At 44.1% G+C, this 25,537-nt stretch overlaps 1 protein-coding gene across 1 annotated transcript in view; it reads left to right on the top strand.

The window, feature by feature from the left end:
- KCNK10 (potassium two pore domain channel subfamily K member 10) overlaps positions 1-16,996 on the top strand; it is a 434,219-nt gene extending 417,223 nt beyond the window's left edge. Inside the window, exons 7-8 of the mRNA XM_078660013.1 lie at positions 8,651-8,793; positions 9,533-16,996. Coding sequence (XP_078516139.1) covers positions 8,651-8,793; positions 9,533-10,135 — 746 coding nt within the window. The 3' untranslated portion in view covers positions 10,136-16,996. The remainder of the gene's footprint in view (positions 1-8,650; positions 8,794-9,532) is intronic.
- The last annotated feature ends 8,541 nt before the right edge of the window (positions 16,997-25,537 follow it).

Below are 25,537 nucleotides of genomic sequence, written 5' to 3'. Positions count from 1 at the left end.
CTTCGCTTTGATGTTTGCAGTGTTTCTGGGGTTCCATATAGGTACTCAAAAGTTAATGTTGGGACCTGCTACAAATTCGCTCTTGAAAGTCTTGTTTTCTTACAGGATTATTTTGAAAAGTAGCCCCAAATCCAATTCAGAGTTTGAGATTTAGTCCAGCGTTAACTTACCAGATAATAAAAGTCCAGTTATTTTGTTTTCAACTTACCCCAATTCGATAGTTATAGTACCAGGAGCGTATCTGAAATACCGTGACTTATATCTTAAAATCTACAGGTCGCAGCCAAGAAATTCTGGCTTGATGACCAGCAGGGGTCACGGGCTAGCCACTTCAGCAGATTTGATGGCCCACAAATTTCAAAAGGCTTCATCTCTGAAACTGCTGATTGCAGTTGGAATTTTCCAACATGTGTGAATATAGGGGTTGAACAGGGGGACATAGTGTCTCCCCTTTATAGTTAGGAATTCCATGAGACCTTACAAACTCTTTATCGCTCTATTACAGATAATGACAAAGGGTCATTGGTTCCAGTTTCCAGAGGAGTCGCTCTTGCTGATGGATGCAGAACAGGAGGGCTCTGAGTCCAAATCAAGTTACTGGCTAGCAGGTCCCAGAAAATGTAACATCAATAATTGTACAGTCCACACAGAAGGATCCTGCAGACACAGAGGTCCACAGGGTTTTGAACCAATGGACAGTGCTCGGGGCACTCGTTCTTGTAAATGGCTGCGGTGGGTGATAAGACCATACTAATGGCATTCCAGGCAGAGGCTACGGGGTACTGGGAATGCTGTGAGGGGTAACGAACATTCCCACAATCAGACAAGTAAACATCAAAGGATGGGAGTGCCACAGCAAGACATGGTCAGTGTTTCTGGGGGAAACTTACCTGCAGTTGCAGACAGATTCATTGGACGTCGCTCCCATCTATGAAGAGGGGTCTGGATGGCGTTTTAGTGCTCTGGGCCACCTAAACTAATCTCCTTGGGCTGTCTTTGGTGCTGAAAGCCAACAGGACATCAGGCTGTGGGGTACGTATTGTAGCATAGTCTTTGGAAGAGGTTCAGCTTCATCACAGTCTAGCGGAAAAGACGATAACACATCTCATGGGGTCCAGTAGGCAATCACAGGTTCACACAGGTTGTGTTGTTCTTCCACAAGCTGAAGGGAGGCTTTAGCATGCATTTCCAGTTCTTGGTAATTTGGTTGTTGTTTTGAATGCAAGCCAATCAGGTGTGGCTTGAATTTATCAGCATTTCCCTACTTTTAGGAACAGAGGAGGTCGGAGGCTTTCCGACCAACATCCTAATTGGCCCCTAACTTTGCCCACTTGTCATAGATTTACTGTTTCGGTAAGGACTCCTCCTGGAACAGCTGCAACATCCTAGAGATGGTTGGGTGACAGCTTCTTTTGAGGTTCCAACACAATCACAAATTTAAATTAGAGACAATAAATGGACACAACTGTGTCCCCTACCCAGGAAGATCGACCAAGATATTGGGATTTGGTCAACTAGTTTCTAAAACATTGCACGCACAACCACGCATAATTTTCCAAGGGGTGAAGAGAGATCACGGAATTAAGTGATTGATGGAAGCCGTAAATGGGTCTCTATGAGCATCCGTAGTTCGATCGTAAATAATTTCAACATATGCAATCCTTTCGAATGACCATCTCCTCCATTTTCTTACGTCCTTTTAACCACTACAAACCAGAAACAAAACTAAAAGCCACGAGGCCACCGTGAAGATCTGTCTGCAACTGCAGAGGAAGAAATTTAAGACACATTAAGTGGCATAACCACACTCGAAAGCGCAACTGCCAGGTCTGCTGAGGCCACTACCCCAAAACTATGCAGCTACAAAAGTATCAAGGAGCTCTGATATGGCTTGGAGCCTGTCCTTCTGATTTGTACCACTCTTGTTTACTCAAGAGAAATCGTTCACATATCAGGGTAACTGAAAAATTTAGGCATTGACCACAGGGGACTTTTGGCACATTCAGTATTTCTGTCCCCTCATGCACACATACACTCATTAAAGCCATACCCATGGGCCGGAAACATAGATCACTGGAGGTGTTTGCAGAGCACCACCAGCTTCATTTGCTGCGACTCGCCGAAAGGAGTTAAGTGTTTTCAAGGGCAGGGCTTAGCCATGAAATAACAGGCTCGTTTTGCCTTTTCTATCTTGCCTGAGGTTTTGAAAAACCAAGCTAAAGTGAAACAAACATTTGTGGGTATTTATGTCACAAAGGCCTGTCCATCTCTTGGCCTGTTGAAAACGTGTATTTAGTGGTCAGCTTTGCATTTCACTCACTTCATATACCCCCTGGATACGTACTAATGACAGAGATTAATTAAAGCATTCCACCATCACTTTTCTGTTTTTCTATATTTTATCTGTCCTTACCTGCCTGTTGTAAAGTAACGTCTAACGAAACCTACGGCTTGGGTATGCAGACACACCTAACGAAATTAATATACTGTACAATATATATAAGGTTATATGCAATAACCTGGTGAGCTAACCCCTGCATAGATTTCCAATTTAATTTTGTTTGGTTCCTTCTCCCTCAGGTCTCTTGGACTCCAATATAGGCTGGAATCAGTTGTCCTATGTAGTAGGGAGTGGGAGTATCTTTGTGGTTGGTAATTAGATGCATTATAAGCTGTTTGAACACTGCCACAGCTCGGGCCAATTGATTATGTGCTAGCTTGGCTTGTGCATCGCCCAACTAGTTTGTATCTGTGAGAATTAACAGGAGGAGCTGTAGATGATCCCTAATATCCATCTGTTGGATTTTCTGGGATGTGTCTGGTGAGTGTTGTGGCTTCTGTTTTGATGTGCACTTTTCTTTGGTGGTGGTATGGGCGACTTCTGCTGTATGTGTACTGATATCTACCTAAGTAGAATGAAGGTACTCTGTTGGATGTGTGTAATGTTTTAGTATGTTGTGCTGATCTTGTGTGTGTGGATATTTAAGGGTAAGTGCTGTTGTGAGCACAGTGACAATCGACTAGATGAGATTTTTCCACCATGTTGCTGGCTGGCACACAGTTCTGTCTGTTTTCTGTAGGAAGGTATATTCTTTTAGAATGCTGTTGAGGCCACTTTTAAGGCATATCTGAGCTGTGGTGGTTACATGTAGGGTAGATATTCTGTTCTAAGTGAGCTATTGGACTGACCTGCGAAAAATAGCTGCCATGCTAAACAATCAAAGGTAAACTGTGGATTGCAGTCATTACATTAAGACCAAGGCTTTAAGGGTGATGAAAAAACGGGGGGCTCAGAGGTGCGTGGCTGGTGTACTTAAAGGCGTGGCTTAAAACCACCTAAACTAAAAATCTGTGTTTAGCAATGTGTGCCGCCCGAATGGTATTTAGCTGCTTCTGTCACTCACTACATCCAGATGTATAATACAAGTAACATATACCCAGGGCTCGAGTCGGGGTACCACGCGGGTGGACGGCGTCCCACCACTTATTTTACTGGGGGGACGCTGTCCCCCCTGCAAACAGCTGGACTTCACTCTTTGGCCTCTCTGGGACGAGGAGCTCGGCACCTTTCGTGACTTCACTTCCTGTTGTGACGTCACTTCCGGTGACAGCGTACCCCCACTTCTTTTTTTAGGACTTGTGCCATGCATATACCTACAACAATCAAGGATTATTGGCTTTATCAGTGGTTCTTAGTTGCACAAGATAAAGAAAGCAACAGCTGTGGCTTCATTGTATATGACATGTAACCCCTCCCATGCTCATGACGAGCTCAGCTTGTCATGAGCCACGGGTACCCGTGTGCTCATGACAAGCTGAGCTCGTTATGAGCCGTGGAACGCACACACGCGGGGCTAATTCCCCTGTTGTGCTGAGCGTTCCACAGGCCCGGACTGGCCATAGCGGGCACCGGGCAATCCCCCGGTGCGCCGCACGGGTGGGGGCCGGTTTTGGGCCCCTGGGGGCCGTTTTTGTTACAGGGCCGTTTTTGCAGCATAGCTGCAAAATCGGCACTGTAACAAAAACGTCCGAAAACCGGCCCCAGCAAAGAGCTCGGCGGCACCCTCAACCCCCCCCACCCCAGTGGGGAGGGGGGCCAGCCGAGCTCTTTGCCAGGGCCGGTTGTGGTTCCCAGTCCGGCCCTGGCGTTCCATTAAACGGGCGTGGTCGTGACGAGCTCAGCTCGTCATGAGCACACGAGAACCGTGGCTCATGAGCTCGTCATGAGCACTGGGGCGCTTTGAGCGCCCCCCTCCCCCCAGCACAGCAGGGGAATGTGCCCCGCAGCCAAGGGGTTAAACTACTTCAGTTTTGAAATGATGAAAGAACTGTAAAAAGTCTCTTTGAAGTAACATCAATGGTAGTGAAGGTTTCTACTGCGGCAGAATTAAGATTTGTTTTTCACTCTGAGGGTGAGGGCAAACATGGAGAGCCTGATAGAGACCCGTCTCAGCCCGTGCTTTTTAGAACTGCCGGTGCTGAGCACCTGCAGGACCCGGCCCACTTAAAGCCCTGATTAAAACACAGCTTTGAATGATTGAAAAGGCAACATAACTCATAACCCAGCATGCAGGACCAAGTAGGCTTTGAAAGCCCGACCCCCTCCCGGGACCCTCCCACTCTATCCTGCAGAGAAAGGCATCGCCTATGAATATTTACACAGCATTACATCACTGCTGCATTTTCCAGGGACTGCAATCCGTGTAAATTGGCTGCCCAGTAAGTGGCCTCATTTAAGATTCCTGTTGTGTCTCACAGCCGTGTTTGCACCGCCATGTGCCCCCGTGGATGGACTGTCTAGCACACTGAGTCCCTGAGCTGACACGTCCTCCGTCTCACACAGCACACCGTGTCTTGCTTGGCAACAGTGCAGCGCCTCCCTTGTGCTGCATTGCAGTGCCGGCAGTCGATGATCTAAGTCTGCCTGGGCCACATGATAACAACAGAGAGCCCATTTGCTCATCCTTTCCTTCCTCGCGCCGCGTGGCTCACAGCCCTGCGGGCGGAATGTCCGTCTCTTGCCGGAAATGCGCTTAGGGTGTGAACTGGACGAACGTGACGGCGCGCAAACTCCGAGGGCCACTTAATTACAAAGGCAGACGTGATGCTTCTGTTTTGCCCTCTGCAGGCGTTCCAAGGGTAATCTGCCGCGAATACATTAAACTGATTGCCCTTATTTGCTCTTAATTTTTGCAGAACACTCAGCTAAAGGCTATTTGTGTTGTTCTGTTTTTGTTACACACGCACACCACAACTAAAGGGGAAGGAAATTACGGCATGATTTGTGGTTATAAAGCATACTCCTGTGTTCAAAATTAGGACCCAGATTTACCTTGTGTCGCATCTGCGTTACCTTTTTTAATGCAAAGACAATACAATTTTGCGTTGGATGATAACCTTAAATACGCCTAATTTGCGTCAAGGGGGTGTTCCCTGGATGGTACATGGGTTTTTGCCCCAAAATCCAGCCCCTCAAAGAGGCAGATGTAACGAGGAAAAATACTTTAATTTCTCTTAATTTTCCCCATTTTGCATGTGTATGTAAAGTGTACAATGCTGTGCATTGTACAGCCATCAGAAAAAGAAGGAAGTGCCTTCAAGCATAGTTTTTTTTACTGCAAAGGACTCCTTCATGCACAAAAGCTATGCTTCTCACAACTAGGGTGCCCATATGGTGCAACCCAAAAACCGGGACATTTAGCAAAAATAGAACAAGGAATACCGTTTTACATCAACAAAGTGGCAAAGCACTCATCAACATAGAAACACAGAAGAGGAACTACGAAAATAAATAAAACATTTTTTTTTAAACCAGCATCATACCTGGTAATTACATTGTTCACTCACTAGCCCTGCTTTGGAACACCTAAAAAAGGGCCTCTCACTGTTTTCAGTTTACCCCCTCAAAAAACAAGGACGGGAAATAGGATGCTTATTTTGATTTCCACTACCAGTCCCCATAATTTCACAAGTGACCGAATAGGTTTCCTAAATTAAAAAGTCAGGAATGCAGTATTTCTTTTCTGGATTATTCCACACAGCTAACTTTTCCATCTGCGGGTTTTAATAACAGGATAAGAAACCTTTCTACGATAAACAGATTATGGCCATTAGGCAAACTGACCCTATCAACTGTGCAAAAATATAATCAATTCCCCAAAACATTCATTTATGTTTTTTAAATCTTCCCCAGTCTTCTGGGTTCTCTTTTACATACACAGAGTTACATATACACAATTTTTTTTCAAGACAAAGTTTTTAGACAAAATATGGCGGCATTCCACACAACAAAAATCCCTTATGGATATCCTGAAACTCACGCACTAGTGGTGAGGGAATTAGCATAATTTTGTGCAGCTTAATTACTTGAAATTATCGCAAAAATGATGCATAGTTATGCAAAATGCATCTCGCACTCAAATAATGACCCAAGCAGTTCATTCTGGAAAAAAGTTAACTCGAAAAGGTAATTTCAAGTTGATTTCCAGTTGCTTTTGTCCAACACACTGCCTCATGTTCGGATTTGTAGTTTTGTGCTTAAAAATTACCAGAACGGTACATCTCATGTTGAAATTTCTCCAGTAAATTATGCAGTGTGTTAGAATTGCATATTCTCTGTAATTTTGAGTACATTTTGTTACAGGAAGTTATCAAAATTATGCCAATTAGTCCGGCATAATAATTTTTTTTCACAGGCCTCATATACATGTGTATGACTCTGTGAAACTGTTCTGTTCAATTAAAACCTGATAATGTCTTTTGCCCTTATTGATTGGACATCTCACAAATTTTGCATTTATTGATTGGACATATCACAGCCATAATTAATAGAGAGACAGTGCTATCCCCCTGTGGAAGGCAGCCATAATAAACAGACATGAGATGTCTAGTGAATTTCAATGCATCAGAGGAAACAATGGAGGGGAGCATGCTCCCAGTCATACCCTGATATCCTCTCTGATGCCAACGTTTGTTACTCAGAAGGACCTCATTGGAATATTTTTTAACAAGCCAATATTATGTTATGTACTGTTATGTGATAGGCATATGTATAGCATTTTACTATGATTTGTGTGGTTCAGTAGTGCTTTTAGTGTTTTACTGTACTGGGATAATCATCAACAGGAGTTAAAGTGGTCCATTGAGTTTGTCTTTGGTTGCGTTTTGTATTGTTTCGATCGCCTTCTTTATAGAAGGATATTACAATAGAATACTCTATGGTTTAGTGACAGATTGTATTGGATAGTAGCTGGCTAGATTTTCTCATGAATTTGCACCGAAAAGCATGTACATCGACCCAGGCTTTGAGTGATGAAGGTCATTGCCATTTGTTACATTCTGCTGGGGTGTTGGGGTGTACAGGCAATCATGTTATGATTATCCATTGTTCTTCTTCTTCTGGTGTCTGGTAGTTTTTCAAGGCATCTTTGTCCATTGTGTGGCTTTGCTTCAGTGCTTTATGAATTTGGGTGTGGTAACTAAGGTCCTGATTTAGAGTTAGCCGAATAGTTTACTCCATCGCAAACATGCTGCATATCCCATCTGCCGTATTACAAGTGCTATTGAATATAATGCATTTGTGATGGAGTAACACATCCCCAAACTCTAAATCAGGCTCTAAATTAGCATCTAATAGATGGATGATATTTTGATTGGTGAGAGGATATGGTTGTGTTTATGATGAGGCAGACACTAATTTACATATCTTGGAGCAGTGCTGTGGGCATAAAAGTGCTTATGGTTGTATCAAATGGGCACTGTAGGTGTATTGTGAAGCATGAATGAAATGCCAGGAATCTGCCATTGAGGAGGCAAGTGCTTAACCACCTATGGTTTCAACCCTTGATGTGGAAATGATGTGTCAAGGATTGTATCTAATGTGTATCATTGATGTGCGTTGAGGTAAGAGTATAATTTAACATGGATCATGAGAAGTCACGATAATGGCAAAAGGAAATAAATCCCTTAGTGTTGAAGTAAGGTGTCCTGATTTGTGAAATTAACCTTCATGGAAACAAATAGCATTAGGACACAGACATAATCCATTTACATATTAGAACATGGGATATATTTTAAGAGAGTGAAGCAAGTTGATTGCAGTAATGACCATAATGTCCTCAAACGTTTTAGTGGTTGTTCAATGGGATATTCCTATTTTATTAAGTGAACTAAATTTTCAGTTATATCCCCGTACACAATCCATATTGTGGTTGGACAATGGGATATAGTGATTAAGTAATCTGTGTTTTTCTTTATATTTTTCTTTATTCATATTCTTTATAATGCAACTTATATGGCTATATAAATCTTTCTTCATAAAACATTTTGTTTCAACCATGTTTGGTCCACGCCCAAGTCTAATTTCCTGCTAAGATATAGGCTAATTCTGCATAGAGATAACAGGTGTTAAAATTTTTTGAGGAGAACCTTTTTATAATGAATGCCATAACTGCCACATTATTTAATCCCAAATGCCTCCAGCACTCTATGTTATATATTGGTTTGCTGTGGTCTCTACGGCTAGTGTGGAAAACAAGAGTAATGTTATTGTATGGCTTGTCCACATTACCATTCGGCATCACCAGTCTAGTCCTCTGTGATGAATATCTGCTTACAATACTGATATGCACTGTCCTTATTTGTGTTTTAGGAGGAAATTCCAACATCAATTATCGAGAGTGGTACAAGCCCTTGGTATGGTTTTGGATCCTAGTTGGCCTTGCTTACTTCGCTGCAGTCTTGAGTATGATTGGAGACTGGCTTCGTGTGATATCGAAGAAAACTAAAGAAGAGGTATGGTATTACTGAAGCTCTTTAATGTGTGAACAAAAGTTAAAACCTGACTTAACTTTGAAATTAAAATGGTGTACATAATATTTATGAAAAATACTAGCAGGGTAACTATTCCTGTAGTGGTGTGCCTCCAGCTGGAAGTTGTGCGGGGGTCTTCCTTATTAGGAAGTTGTGCCCTCACACACCTGTAAGTGTGTCATGCTTCATCATCGGACTTAGCTCCTCTTAGGGTCGGTACTGCAATACCCCACAGGTCTCAAGAGAGGGTTCTTTGGCTGAGATCTTTTGACAAAAATAGCAGTGATGATGAGTGTGGGGGTGTGGGATAAGTGAAGTAGTAAATTTAAAAATACCTACGGGGTACGAAAAATTATTTTAATCTGTGGTCCTCTTGTTAGGGATAAAAACAATGTGTTGATTGTTTACTTCCTAATTATGAAGAAAAATAATCCAACAACAGGTGTAGGTCGACATGTTTTACACCTCAGCATATTTACCTAATATTTGACCATCTTTTGACAAATTGTGAACGTGTATATAATATTGTTTCAAATTCATGATTCTCACCTGGAAACAATACCAAACATAAATGCAAATTGGGGCTATTTTGGAAAGGGGAGTCTAGCTTTTATTACAGGATGTGACGTTCTTCACGTATTACTCATAAATGTATGGTTTATGAATGTCATTGTTACAAATGAAAATTAACTGCATTGCATGTTTTTTTCTGATTTCAAAGGTTGGAGAAATCAAAGCCCATGCTGCCGAATGGAAAGCTAATGTGACTGCTGAGTTCCGTGAAACACGGCGAAGGCTGAGTGTAGAGATTCACGACAAGCTGCAGAGGGCTGCTACCATCCGTAGCATGGAACGCCGACGACTGGGACTGGACCAGCGGGCACACTCGTTGGACATGCTGTCTCCAGAGAAGAGGTCTGTCTTTGCTGACTTGGATGCTGGGCGCTTCAAAGCAGCGTCTCAGGAGAGCATCAACAACCGACCAAACAACCTGCGCCTTAAAGGCATGGAACAGCTGAACAAGCATGGGCAAGGGGCATCAGAGGACAACATCATCAACAAGTTTGGCTCCAACTCTGTGAAGCTCACAAAGCGGAAAAACAAAGACCTGAAAAAGAGCATCCCTGAAGATGTGCGGAAGATCTATGAGAACCTCTGTAACTTTGAGGAAAACAAGGAGGAGGAGAATGGGAAGATATGCAACTCGGAGACCGCCATTTTGTCAGACTTTATCCAGCAGGCAGAGATGGAGAACGGGACTCTTCCCAATGAAACCAAAGAGGGGGTACATGAGAACAAAGGATTACTTGAAGACAAAAACTAAATGCAAAATATGGTCAACTTCATGAACTAACTTTAGTCTTTTTTTAAATATTAACAGATGTGCCTTACACAGACTTTTAACTCAATTTGAATTCATATATGATCGAATGATTTTTTTCACTGTGCCATACCGTTAATGACCGATAGCTTCCTCTGCCAAAATGTTTTAGAAGATAGTAGGACATAGCATGAGAAGGGCTTCCACCCATTGGTCAGAGTTTCTTTGTGGGGAGATGCATATCACACCTGCTTCACTTTCAACTGGCATATTTTTTTCCCTTAATCTCCCATCCTGTCATTCCCCAGTGGTTCATGTAGTTAGCCACAAAGTCATTTCACCAAGAGGGATTACTGATCTCATACAGATCTTTCTACAGTTACAACCTTCAAGGCCAGGTTGTATTCCACTATACTTCACACTTTCATTGATTTAAAAGAGACCAGTGCCAGGGAATTTGACCTCTTAACAAAATAGAAGCTGAACTTGAAAGAAGGCTTGCACTGCCCTAAAACATTTTCCTTAAACATGTTCCCTATGCAGCACTAAGTTTTATCCGTGTTAGAAGTATGTTAGTATTTTAGCCAATGAAACAAAGGTTTGATCTTGACCATCCGGCCTGAATCAACAAAGGATTCCGTATATCAGCACTCAAAAATGCCAAAAAAGATGGTGATGCCTGATGTCACACCCTTATACTTCACAACATCCCTTATTTATTGTGCTTGGTAATTCACCCATAAATTCCTTCTTCCATGGGCAGACGCATAAGGCACATTAACGCCTAATGGATTTTCTATGGCCTATTAGGTTCATATATCCTTCATTGTTCATTCATTGCAATAAATTGAAAAAAAGGGCTCTAAAAGAAGGAATGTTGTAGGACAACTCATTAACAGCCATCTAATTGGGGATGCGTAAGTTGATGTATATTGTATCACAAGTAAGCAGTGGAGATGGTCTCCTTCATAAATAATTTTTATGATATGGAGATAGTTGTTGTGAAACGATAACTGCACAGAAACTTCCCTGGGGACAGGAAGTGACTTGGCAAGGAGGCGGTGACTGGAGTGGGAAAGGTAGTAGATGCAAGGTGAGCAGAGCAACATTAGAGATTGAGGGCATTCTGAAGCGATGGCATTGAAAGGTGCAGGGTAATGAACGCGAGTAATGAGGTACAATGGAGTAGTGAGTAGGGGTGGGCGGAACTGGCGGAGTGAAACACCGCAGAATTCAGCGGAGTTACATGAAACATCAGAGAGACTCCGCAAAGTTCTGACAATGGGCAGAACTAGGCACATCATGCTGCTCATGCTGATTTTTAGCACGGGAGCTTGTTCTGCGGTTAAAAATCTGTGTAAGCGACACCATGAGGCATGCCAGAGAATACTGCTTCTTGAGTTGAGTTTGCTGCTGCTCGAGTAGATTTTGTACTCGAGCTACATCTTTCTGACCACAAATAATCATGTAGTGTAGGGGAAATCTCGTTGGGTGACCTCCTATAGACCAAAAATCACACATGGGGATGCTAAATCACTTACAGTTGGTAAGCTCCGTGCGAGAAAGAAACTCTGCCACATGATGGTTGGTGGAGTTTGGCTAGAAATCCACATTACATGTGTAAGGCGGAGTGGCCAAAACTCTGCCAGCGGAGTGGAATTTATCGCCTACCCCCCCCCGGAGCAGAAAGGCAAAGCACAGTTTGAAGATCAAATAATGCAGAGTGTTCGCCGTTCTTTTTTATAAAACGTTTATTAGCAATTACAACACACAGCGTACAATTGTCCCCCCTCCCTCGCCCCATCCAAACTTGGTCAGACAGGCAGCCTCGCAATAAGGATAATGTGTTAGTTAAGGTTTGCAGAATCCCATTAACTGAATAGCTCTTCATTCTTCCATGGATTTCAGATCCTCTCAAATTTGCAAGGGCAGCCACAGGCTTTGTATACCAGCTCTTCCACTCTCATGCACCAGTCCATGTTCGCTGCCCATTCCCACTTTCGATGTGATAGAGCTGCCCCATAGTTTGGCTATTTCTCGCCGGGCAACTGCCAGGGAAAGGTTGCAGAAGCACAATGTGTATCGTTCCAGAATTTGCTCTCCTCATATGTCCTATGTGACCAACTGCGGTGTGAGGTGTAACTGCACAGCCAACACACCAGATATTCTCTCCCCGACTCTTTCCCAGTACCTCCTCACCTGTGGGCACTCCCATATGGCATGGAACAGGGTGCCTCACTGTCTGAAACCCCTCAAGCGCAGGGTAGACTTTCAACGCCCCATTTTGTGTACAGTCACCCTCATGTAGTATGCTCTATGTAGCAATTTTAACTGTACCAGGCGGAGGCCTGCTCGTATTGCCACCTCTCAAGTGTAGCAGCAGGCGTCACCCCACATCTCATCCTCCAATCTACCCAGGTCCTTTTCTCACATGAATCTGTGTGAGCTAGGAGTGTCAGGTACATCAGTGAGACGGTATGACAGTGCAGGGGAGAAACCATCATCCTGTGCTCAAGGGGGATTCCTCCAGTGGGCCCACCAATTGGGGGTATGCTTCTTAAGGATGTGTTATGTGTGCAGGTACCTCAGGTACTGACTGCTCATCAGATCATGCTCAGCCCTTAGTTCTGCATAGGGAATAAGATGACCCTCCTTCCAGACATACCCTAAAACCAAGAGACCCATTATGCCCCATTTTTCGTGGCCCTCTGTCCCCCGAAGGTCCCTATGTGCCGCCTACTCCCATAGTGGAGTGTTCAGTGTTATCTTCCCTTGCCAGCCCATTCCTCTCACTGCCCACTTGCAGGTGTCAACCACAACCACCGTCTGTAATAGAAGTCCCTTCATACCTCCCCTCCGATACAGGTGACAGAGGTAGCACCTCATGCTTAGGATCCTTCTGTCTGCCAAGAGTGATGGCTCGTGCTGGTCAGAAGGAACAAACCCAGTCATTTACCGCCACCAGTTGTGCTGCCAGTAGTACAGCCTCAGGTTTGGCAATGCCATGCCCCCATCCCAGGTTTTCCTTGTCAGTGAGCTGGAGCAATCCCCAGGGTCCCCCCATCCCAGAGCAATGTTCAGGTGGCCTCATCCATCTGTTGGAAGAACTTATTCATAATGGCATAGGGTGCGGTTTGAGGATATAACTGAACTCGGGTAACTAGTTCATTTTGTACAGTGCTGCCTTGCTCAAGGCTCCCCCAGTGACCTATGTCCTGCCTATTTGCCTCCAAGATTCTACCCAAGATCTCCCAGAGGTACTCCCTTCGATTGGTCATAATATAAATACCTAAATACTTGAAGCCGGCTAACTGCCCTCGGATTTGGAGATGCCCGCAATACGGAAGGCACCGTCCCTCAGGGGATAGGCCACTGATTTTCCCCAATAAATCCATAGCCCTGTATATTTCAAAGACCTGCAATATCTCACGTGGACACAGAAGGGAGAGAGCTGGGTCTGCCAGATAAAGAAGGATGCCATCTGCATAAAGGGATATCAAGTCTTCCCTATTCGGGTCTCATCTTAGGCCCCGGATTTAGACATCACTGTAGACTCAGATTGCAAGTGTCCCGAGGACCACCACAAACAGCAGAGGAAATAGTGGACATTCCTGCTGCACCCCCTTTCTGTCGGTATTTCCTCTGACAGCGTACAATTCACCCACACCCTGGCCACGGAATCCTGGTAGAGTAGTCTGACCCACCCTAGAAAATTTCGGGCAAATCCCATTTTCTCTAGTGCCGCCGGTAGGTAAGGCCACTCCAGGCAATCAAATGCTTTTTCTGCATCTAATGATAAAATCACCACTGTTTCTCCGGTTCTCTCTCTGTGGGACAGGCAGCTGAAAAGGCTTTTTGGTTGCGTTGTATCGTCCGATAGGGCATGAAGCCCGACTGGTCGGCTGCCACCATGGATTCCGCTACGTGCATTTTGTGGCTTGCAAGGACCCACACTAGTACCTTTCCTTCCACCTCGAGCAGTGAGATAGGACATGCAGCCCTCCTGCTGCTTTCCCACCTTGTATATAGGTACAATAAGAACATGGCGAAGGTCGTCCGGCAATTTCCCCATCTATCTGGCACTTCTGAACATTTTCTCCAAATGAGGCACAATCTGTGTGCAAAGGCACTTAAAAAAGTTTGGTTGGAATTCATTAGGGCTCGGTGCATTCTCTCTCTTTAAATAAGATATGGCCTCTGCTATCTCCGAATCTGATATCTGGGCATCTAGTGTGTCCCGAGCCTCATCTCTCAGGGTGGGGTCGAACAGTTCTAGGACAAAGTCCAGCAATTCTTGTAATTGCATGATGTGTGCGACCTATATAACTATCGCAGGTGGGTCCCATCTCCAACACTATCCTTGCCAGCGTCTCCACCGTCACTACTTCCCTCCCTCTTAGTCTATGTATCCATTTCTGTCCCTCCTCTTTCACCCGATGGTGGGCCTTAACTTCCTGCTGCACTAGGGTTTGACATTCCTCTCTATCCTTTATTATCTTAATTGCCACTTCTGGTGTTGGCGATGTGATGTATTCCGCTTCCCACTACGCCAGTTTCCTCTCCAAGTCCCAACACTCCTGCTCCCTCCTCCTTTTCTTTCTTATCATATAGAATATCAGTTGCCCACAGACCACCATCTTGTATGCCTCGCACAAGACCATCCCTGAGTCCAGCAACCCCTCGTTGTCTTCAAATTAGCTTTTAGAAACCTCCTTCAGGTATTTCCAGATGTCCCAGTCAACCAGTTCCCACAGGTCTAGTCTCCATCCCGCCCTCAAGTCCCCCTGTTGCCTTTGGAATGTCATTATCATAGGAGATTCGGCAAAGATACCCCATGGCAGATAACAGATATTGAGTGTCACCATACCAGCTGGTTTGCTGCTGAGGGACCAGGACATAGTACAACCTTGCTAGTGACTGCATGGCATTGGCCTCATATATGTGTGTTGTATTTGGCCTGGGTGTTGTACCCACCACAAGTCTGCCACAGCAACTAAGAAGGTTTCAGACCTAGACGCAGATTGGGACCAGGTTACTCTGTCCCTGCCTCCCTAAGCTGTCAAGTTGAAGTGTACCCTTATTATCGTAAAGGCGTCAAGCATAGTCAATAGCCAGTAACCCATTTTCCCCAGCCCAGTCTTTTGCAGCCCAGGTGGGAGGTATCAGGATACCAGGGTCAGGGGAAACCTATTCCAGGTCCCTGCTACGGTAGTCATCCTGTGTCCCCCATGTCTGTGCAACCTGGAAGGGAACATTTTTATGTATCAGGATACCCACCCCCTCCTAGAGCCTGATGTGTACCCTGCATGTGCCACCATTTTATATCTCCCCTTGGTGAGAAAACCAAATTTGTTGCTCTCTAGACGCATTTCTTGCAGCAGGACTACACCTGGGTCATGTTGGGATATGAATTTTGTCATGATTCCCCATTTTATACTACTGCCTAGCTTGCCGACCATTGGGCGCTCTTGTGTGTATGCCACGTAGGCTTAGCGAGCATTACTGAGTAATTACCCCTAAAGAGTGACTAGAAAGGCAACAAACACCAAAACCAAACCCTGGAAGGCAAGCACTCCCCCCTGCACTTATTAAGTCAGATGAGGGTGAAAGGCATGCCAGTAGTAAGTGCCACCAAGCAGAATCTTCTGAATGCAGTGACTGAACATTTTGGCAGATTTCCCTCTTTCCACTCCCACAAATCCACGCTGATGCTACTCATGAGACACAGGATCACCGGCTGGTAGTGGTTCTCCTTCAAGGTGAAGGAATCTAGGAATCGAACACCTACTGGATGCCTACCATGGTGGCAGTCAACGGAGGAGCTACTGTGACACTACACCGAGAGGACCACCACTGAGGTAGAGTGGTTGGACACAGGACCAGTACCCCAAGAAGGGACTTGTAGTATTGTTGGGGTTGGAACAGATGAAACTGCATAGCTTACCACAGTATCCCAGCACGCCCGGCCTTCCACCAGTGACCTGGAACTCAGCAAGACAGCAGGATTGCTATGCAACGGCAAATCGGAAAAGGGTGACTTTTTTATTGGCACGTAAATATTTTAGTTTCTTTCAGAAGACATATCATCTGTCTGATCAACAACAGACTGTCCTTGGAACTCGATGCCAGCTGTGACCTTGCAGCTTGTACAACACACATCACCACCCCTCCCCATGACTGTGTGGTCACTCGCTATCACGAATAAACCTGTGCATAAACTTTCAACCAATGAAATTAGGGAGCGCCAAATTTCCGAAATGTTGAATAATGAAGAAAAATACTTCAAGTGCTTACAGGACCTATCAAAACGATTAGGAGCAGAGTCCATGCATCGAAGAGGGGAGGGGAGACTTGGTGAAAGGGGCGTTGTTTGCTTTAAAAAAAAATAAAATACGAACAATATTGTTGACACTTTATATCACTGAAGAAATTTCAGTTTTAATGCTGTAAAAAACAAACCTCAAATGCAAGCTCGCCATTTGCATGCGGCCGAGTGAGGCCTGCCATTTCCTCCTTGCTAAACCTGAGTTGTAATCTAGACCTTAAGCATTGTGACGAGGGACATAGCAATGTAAGTATCTCAGGGCACTCTGTCCCGAAGGCGGATTTTCGGGGTTAGGTGGATGCTGAATACACTTTGGCCACACACACTGAGAAAATAATAAAACGACCTGATAAAGTATGTGTGACATGTTTAAACTGCTTTCTGCTTAAGTGCCATCATGTTTTGTAAATTTTTTAAAAAGTATTTTGGATAGTTTATTTTCCCTTTCTTTGTTTGCACAGCTCTAAGGAGGTCCTGTCCTCCTCCCCGGATATTTAAGCCGCTCGAAAAGGTTTATTCGATTGCAAACAATAAAAAGAAATAGCCAACGTGTGATGTTTGGAATCTGTTGCTCGAGTGTGCGCACAGTTAGGAGGCTCCCACCATAGCGCTCTCTTTTTTTTTGTGTCTTTCAAATAGAAATTGCAATGAACAAAATCTTCAGAAATGTTCGTCAACAAATATCACATCAGAAACGTTACCTAGAAAAAGTAACCAACAACTACAGGTTGTGTTCACAAAACTGCATTGGTACTGAGCCTGTGCCAACTAATCAGACATATAAGCAGGGCCACTGGAATTATGAGATTGTACGTCTGCGGCGATTTTCGCACAGTTATAGGTTTTCCACATTTGCCACATAATGCATAATCTGCTGCATAATCAAAGATTTTAACATAAAAAATGTGTTTCTAGCACGAATGTACCAAAAGTTACTAAAAATGTGACAAAACGTTTTGCTGCGCAGTTGCAGGCCATTTGCAAAGCTGCACTGGCCACCTTTCTGTTGCTTATTGCTATATTTGGGTGTTAAACTGTTACTAATGAGGTGCAACCAATGCCAAAGAGTGTTATCAAGTTTAACAAGCATTTGCAATGCAGTAGGTCTCGCATTTACGTGAGTTTGAGCTATTGAAATGGCAAATAACAATGCCTTTTATTTTTGTTTTTGTTTTTAAAACATAAATAAAAGGCATTGTCGGTTACAATGCCAATAGCTTAAACTCGCGTAAATGCGAGTCGTATTGCATTTCAAATGCTTGTGTGTTTTCTGGCAACCAGTGACTCATCAGATGCCATCTGCATTGCACCATGTAGCACAAATCTAGCCTTGGCATTTGAAGTTCTTCTCTCCATTATGACCCTTTTCACCAATTTATTGGAATCCTCATTTTAAAAGGTTAATTTCCACAGTGATGTTAATGTGTGATTAGACAGCAAGTACTATCACTGGTGCTCTGCTTCAATGCATTAAAGGGTTATTCACATAACTCTTCTGTTCAGTGGTAATCATTTTGTCTACCACACATGGATGAAACAAAGAATGGACCTGCGGACGTTGTGCATATCTTCACAGCAGAGACTTAACCTACCGAGCTATCCTACGATTCTGTGATGCTGTGCCCCCCTTTCAGACAGGATTCTTCCAGTGACACTATCAGAGTACGTTCAGCTGTACTCATTTCACCTGCCACATAAGGAAGAAACAAGGGAGTGGACCTGCAGATGCGGTGCGCATCTCAAAAGCAGCGACATAACCCACCATGCCGTCCTACCATCCTGTGTTGCTATGCTTCCTTTTCAGACTCCAGTCGTACAGTGCCTATCCATCCTCAACATTTATTCTTGGAGCTAGAGTATATATCTGACGTTCCTTCTGCTCTTTATGTGACTGCGGCCTGCTTTCCTAAAACCAGAAGGCGTTTTCCACTTGTGGGGTCAGTTTATTGGGGAGCAGGCCATGTGAATATTTTAATAACGCGGAGAAATAGCTGGCTATAAAAATGTATGTTATTAAAAGGTCACGTGTGTGGTGTACCACTGTAGGCACATGTAGTCGGCCTGACTTTAAGTGTCTCCTGAAGCAGACAGTCGGTAAAGTGTCACCACGGATGTGAGGTCAGGCGGTTGCAAACGGTACCACGCCTTCTCTGACAGGAGAAAGATTCTGCAAGTTCCGTTGACATCTGGCATTTGTGTAGCGCGCAGCTGCCAGTGGTGCGGCATCGTGCTGCTTCCATAGCACAGCATGTAGGCAAAGCACTTGTCGTTGTGCCTGCAGCAGGAGAAGCTCAATAAATAAAAAGCTGTCGCCATTGCGCGAATGAAAAAAAAAAAGTGCTTACCGACTAATTGAAGGAGACAGTATAACGCCACAAGTAAACAATCGAGTCTCGATGGGTGGTCCCTAAATGAGACAGGGCAGTAACAAGGCGGGACTAAGAAGCCTCCTTCTCAATCGGAAGCCAGCATTTACCATGGACGATGACGCCAGCCAATGAAAAATGTAAGCGAGCAGCGCATGCACCCTGCAACGCGAAGCAAGACCTAAAAATTACCAAATAATGAAGCAATACTATTACAAAATGTGCTGCATTATGCAACATAATGCACAGTGCAAAAATGCGTCATGGGCATTTTTTGCTTGCTCGCGGTCCTCAATGTCAAATTGGCGACCGCGAGTGAGCAAAATAACATCCCGGCGAGACTTTTTCCTCGTTCACGATCAGCAACTTCAAGTTGTCGATTGCGAGCTTGGAAACTAAACCTCCCGGCGATATTCTCAACGCGTAGAGGTCAGGTTTTTCATTGTGAGTGGTTGCGTATGCTTGCGACCGCTCGCGATGAGAAACTACCAGTCCACATTGAGATAGTTGCCGCTTGAGTACAAATCTACTTGAGCGGCAGAAAATGACTGCTTGCACTGTGCAAGATGCGGTTTGCAATGATTGCACAGTGCAGACAAGCATCCGGCACTGTGCAATCAGTGCGAACAGCATTTTCCCTACCGCACTACGCAGTTCGTGTAGCTACGCGTAGCTTGCGTAGGGCAAAGTGCACTTCGCGTACCTACGTGTAGCGCTACTACGCGAACTATGCCCAGGGTTACAGTTAATCAACCCTGCCACATAATTTGACCCTCTCCTGCCGCATAATTCCAGTGGTCCTGCATATAAGTTATCTTAACACACAGCACGATACAAAAACTCTGGAGGGAGACATCATTCCACTCTCAAGGCCCATCCCTTTGGAATGTCCTCCCTTTAAGCTTGAGATACGAGACAGAGTTTGAAAGTCTCAGAGAGGTCTGAAAACACACTTCTACCAGGTGAACTGACTAGCAGTGGCAACTCCTCCGCAAAGGCAGAGGAGCATCGCCCCACTGCTCAAAAGAAAAAAAGAAAATGATAATACCGCATTGTTAATATCATTTTAATTTTCCTATTGAAGTCAGTGGCTCTAGGGCAAGCCAGGGCTAGCCAGAGCAGGGGGAGGAGTGGTTTGCACTCCTTAAGTGTGCATTACTGTTTGGCCGGCCCGCTTGCGCCGGCCAAACGGTCATGCACACTTTCATTGTTACCCACCAGGCTGCATTACACATCCTGGTGAGGAACATGCAAACCCTCCGAGTCCCTGTCTGAGCGCCTAACCAAGGCGCTCAGCCAATCACAACTCTGCATTGCAGTATTGTGATTGGCTTAGGGGAGCCTGGGTGCTTCCTGATACTTCCTGCTGCCATTGGAAACAGGAAGAAGGACGAGGACTGAGGAAAGATGGACCGGCCCAGGTAAGTGTTTTTTTCCTTTCATTTCCTTCCCCCACCCCCTTCCCCCGCCCCACCACTCCCATCCGGTAGCAGTCGCTACTGCTGACTAGTTACTCAGAACTGAAAAGTACGTTTTGGCTCATTATACGTCTGTTGCTGTTCCTGCTCTCTCACTGTGCCTGCAGTCTAGGGCAAAAAGACTACAGAACCACAAATACATGAATAAAGTTACCTAGTATTTAGTAGTGAGACTAGGTCAGAGGTAGTTCGATGACTTGAAGAAGAGGGAGTGCCATAAGCAGTTATGGAACCATATATGAACAGGTGATGTGCACTGTGTTGTTGACTGAATATTTCAAGAATAAGAGCTGATTACAATCAAAGTTCGAGTCTCCTGAATAAGTACCATTTTCAAAAGTTTCCATGGACCAAATTCAATTGACCTGATGAAAGATGCTATTCGTAGTTCATACATATTTACATATTGGTGTTGGAAGAAAAATTACGCACCTGTAACAATGATTCTTCAGTCTAGGCATTCGTTAAACAGACATATGATTGGTATCCTTTGTATAGGGACCTCGTTCAAATATTTTCCATTGCTGCATTCTATCCTCAAGAACGTAATGGTTGATAAGTCCCATAAAATGTCCAAATTGTGGGAGGAACAGGATGACATGAGTAAGTCATGTTGATTAAAAATAATTTTGACAGAAGATGGGAAGGTATTTTTGCCTGTAGCTGTTTGTAAATATCTGCCAGAGTGTTATTAATTAAGAGGGCTGCCCTGTCAACTTTCCCTTCTGGCGGAGAAGCCGTAAAAGTCCTCTGTGTGTGAGGCTAGGCATCCTCTGTTTCTGACGAAATGCTATTATAATTTTTTACTAACTTCAATGCAAACATTAGTGCTATAAGGCACAGCAAGTTGCTTTGTCTGTCTACATGCTTGAGACTCATTGAAATAATACAAAGAGTTACATTAATATGAAGACAAGAATTAGGCAAGAAAACTGAGTTCACTGTAGACTGCAAAACATGGAAATCATAAACAACGTTTGTCACAAAAGTATTGAAGTTCTAGGAAACTGCAAAGGGTACAGACTTATTATCAGCCCATATGTACAGATATTACCTACTGGCGGTCGCAAGTAGGTAGTTATAGTTAAATAGTTAGAACCAAAGTTTCCATAGGAAAAGAGGGTTTTTTTTGCCAATAACTTTGGTGCCCCTTGACGAATCTTCACAAAATGTTCATACAACATCCTCTTTTTAGTTTGGTTACTGTGCTGAAAGTTTTGAGGTGATCCATCAAGTAGAGGCCGAGAAAAAAGAGGGGTCCCACATTGCATTTTTCCCATGTTATGTCAATGGGGATTTTTCATTTTTGAACATGACTACAGCCGGAACCGCTGAATGGAATAACACCAAATTTGGCAGAAAGCTATATGTTGGTTGAGAAAGCGTGTTTTTTGGTGTAAATCAGTCCAGTAGTTTCAGAGATATTTAAGTTTACAAAATATAGATATCTGGGAGACCAACAGTCTAGTGAAACTCTACTGAAATGTGATTGGATGCGAACACTTCAAGAGGAAGTGTTGGCAGCTATGTTGGGACTCTGTTGAACTGAGTCCCACAAAACAGCTAAAAAAAGGAGGCAGGGTAAAAAAACCCTGACCCCCTAGATCTCTTGGGCCAAACAAAGCATTTCTTTAAAATTTTCTGAGGAATTCTTAGATCCGTCCTAATTCTTTTTTTAAAATCAAGCACGCTTTTTTATTAATTAATCCCCGGGTGGGCCAGGTCCTGGACGCAGTGCACAAATAAAGGAGGGGAAGCGTACAACCACTACATCCCGATGCTTCATTCAAATAATAGTCCCTTGTGGCACCCCCGACCCTGGGGACCGCCACCCCCCAGGACAAGATGTGAATATTAATGCTGGGGTCCCCCCGCAGTCCTGGGGACTGCCACCTACCGGGTCAAAAGAAAATATTAATGTGGGGGGCAAACAGCCCCAGGGAACACCAGCTCCCCGGGTCTTCATTGAAAGAATAGTGCGGGGTTTGCCCTCGTGGCAGCCCCTGGGGATTGCCACTTCCTCAGAGCAAAATGTGAATAATAATGCACCACGCCACCTTCCATGAGCAAAAGAAAACATTAATGCCAACTACCCCTCCTGTCACCTCCTGTTACCTTTGGTAAGTCCCACACAGAGGGACTGCTAAGAGATCTTTGGAGGCCCCTTTCTCCACCACTCTGCAAATGCATCTCCTGGCGCACTACTCGTTTGGGAATAAAGTCCTCTTGGATGGTGCGGGAACTTGTGGTCCAAGAAGCCCTCCCGGTTCTTTCTATTAGTCTTACACAGCAGGATTAATCAGAGATGGTCAGAGGCTCGCCCCCTTTTTCTACACTCTGCAAATACCATTACTACTTTAAAAAAACAGAAATTAACTGAAAGAAATTAAGGTTACACGGACATTATAGTTAGGAATTAGCATATAAAAAACCTTAGAAATTCACTGAAAAACCAAATGTTACAGGGATGTTATAGTTAAGAATTGGAGTTACAAAAACCTTAGATATTCACAGAAAAAAAAGGCTACAGGGATATTATAGTTAGGCTCAGGTTTCACTCGTACAAAACCAGTAAAATTCAGCAGTTATAGTTAGCTGAGCTAACTATTACTCGTGCCCCTGCAATGCACTGCTTATGAACTCATATATTACACCACTTATTTATTTTATTTTTTAGAGTTGTATATAGCACAAACTAAACTCAAGACATCAGGTATCAGGGTGCTTTACATGAACACCAGTATAGTTACAGATGGACACATTCATTTTTGTTAGGCATGGGGAGATTAAGTGATTTGCCCAGAATCACAGGATGTGAGCGTCGTTGCCGAGACTCGAAACCAGTTCCCAGCTTCGAGGTCGACTGCCCTAGCTGTAAGGCTACATCCTCTCCTCGACTCATGACATGGTCAGTGACATCACTCAAGATATTGTTGATGACATCTCAAATTACATCAATGATGACATCTCTGATTGCACTTGGTATTTATGCACCTAAGTCCAGAAATCCAGAGAGTGTGCAGAGGTCCGCACTGTGCTTCCTCAGAATAAGTGTGATAGTTGCCTCTTCCTCAGTCCAGTATGATAACAAAGAATGAATGAGGCATCATGATGAATTGAGCATAGTGTCTATGTGTGCCCTTAAGTGGTGACCAGGGAAGTCTCTGAACTTTTTGTGTCAGTCAGTGTTGGTGCAATAGTCTCTCCACCCAATATCTGGTTTTTGGAATTCCCAGCAGTAAAGCACATAAGCAAATTTTGCTGTGAGGACTGTGTGTTTGTCTCTCACAGCCCCAAAGATCAGTTTGAATGGTAACAGTTTCGGTGGATATGTTTCTTGGTCAGTGCTTTTTGCAGTGTGTCTCTCTGGGTTAACAAGGAGCTATTATATCCAAGATATTCTACCTTCAACTTGCAGATTTAGTTCTAAATAATAAGTGGTTTAGCCAGTCAGCTGATACATCCAAGTCTAGCTTTGTCATATTTGGCATATGGGTCTCAGTAAATACTATTTTGGCACGCTCAATACATTTTAATCAAGTTAACGTTTATTGATTGGCTTATTAAAACCTTATCAATAGTCAAACACTGGCTTGTCATATAAAACAACAATAATTACAGAATAATTTTCATATGATACATGGGATTCTGCAATCCCTGTATAAATGCACTTATCTAATTTCTTTATAATTCGTGGAATTCTTTCATTGCTGCATACAGTATTGGTGACTTGTGACGCATCCAGAGCCGATTATAAAGAAAAGTTGCCAGAACTCGACTGTTATAAGTTTTTACAGTCAAGTTATGATGTCACAATGCCTGCGGCTAAAGCCAGTAGCCAGAAGCCGAGGTGAAATGCAGGCCAAGTCGAGGAACATAATTGAAGCAGCTGTTTAAAACAATGGAATGATGCTTTTCCTTTTTCTGCTCTATTTTTCTAGTTTACAATGACAAGCAGAGAGAACTTGTTTATTTTTTGCACTCCTTAGATAGATTCTTTCTGCATATTCCTACACATTCCGAGCTACTGAAGCTTCTATTTTATTTAAAAACTGACTTGTATTGAACTGTTTTCAATAACTTTTTGCATCAAATATCTTACAGATTGTTTAATGTGTTTGATTTTACACTAGAGGTTCTATTTTTGTTTTTCAGTTTTCAAAACATGTACACTCTTTCATATGAAAAAGCTATGCACCAAGGTTTTAAGTGGTTTGTGGGGAAGGTGATGATGTGACCATGTATTATATGGGTTAAAGTACCCCCTGGTGTACATGATAAGGATATTGCAAGTCACCTCAGACTTCCATGACCTTACAAAGGAACTCTCCCTTCAGCCTTACCTCTATATGCTTATGGAACTCCTCTTTGACTTGCGAAATCTTATAATGTACAGCAGGGGCACTTTACTCCTTATATAATCAAAAATTATAAACTTTTACAAAGCATAAAAGACACCACAACCTAAAACACATATGTGGCCCCATTACGATGCCGGTCAGTTGAGCTTCTGACCGGCATTGTGTGAGAAATACGCCTGCCCACCAAGGAGTTGGGCAGGCGTAGTTTGCTTCCCAAACTACGATGCAACCAATTTCACGGCAGTTGGAAAGTCTATGTCTCTGATTGTGGCTTGTGCTACGGGCCACAGCACAAGCTCCAATAGGAAAAATACACCTTTTAAACATCTGTGCACTGTGTGGCAGGCACCATGCGGTGCCTGCCACATGATGCATGGTTGTTTAGGGGGCACCACAGGTGCCCCCCAGGACCTATAGCGGCGGCTGCGGTCTTTAGGGGCCCTGCTAGGGGCCACCAAAGTCCAGTTTCTGACAGCTTTTTAATGGCTGTCGGACCGCCATTCAAAGGCTGTCTGAAAGGGACATCATAATCTCTACGGTGGTGCCTGAGCAGGCATCACCCCTATTGTAGGGTATTACGTTCTAACTGACGGTCGGACCCTCCTTGCGCCCGTCAGAAGAGTCGGTCGGTCCCTCCATCCCCTGCCTCTGACCGGCCGCATCATATTGCGGCGGTCAGACCGCGGAGCCAGATGTTGGTCGGACCACAACCAACTGCCTGTCAGTTGCGATCCAACCAACATTGTAATGGGGCCCATAGTGTCAACTCCTCATAGTCAGAACTGTGGTGTAGCTATGACTGTTGCAGCCGATGCAAGGCATCAGTGCCCAGAGGTGAAAAAGGCCCAAATGCACTGGTGTTTTGGCTCTAAATG

This window comes from Lissotriton helveticus, chromosome 9, assembly GCF_964261635.1.
Source record: "Lissotriton helveticus chromosome 9, aLisHel1.1, whole genome shotgun sequence".
NCBI classification, from domain to species: Eukaryota; Metazoa; Chordata; class Amphibia; order Caudata; family Salamandridae; genus Lissotriton; species Lissotriton helveticus.
The sequence above is the reverse complement of the archived record's forward strand: the minus strand, read 5'-3'. Positions and strand labels throughout refer to the sequence as shown.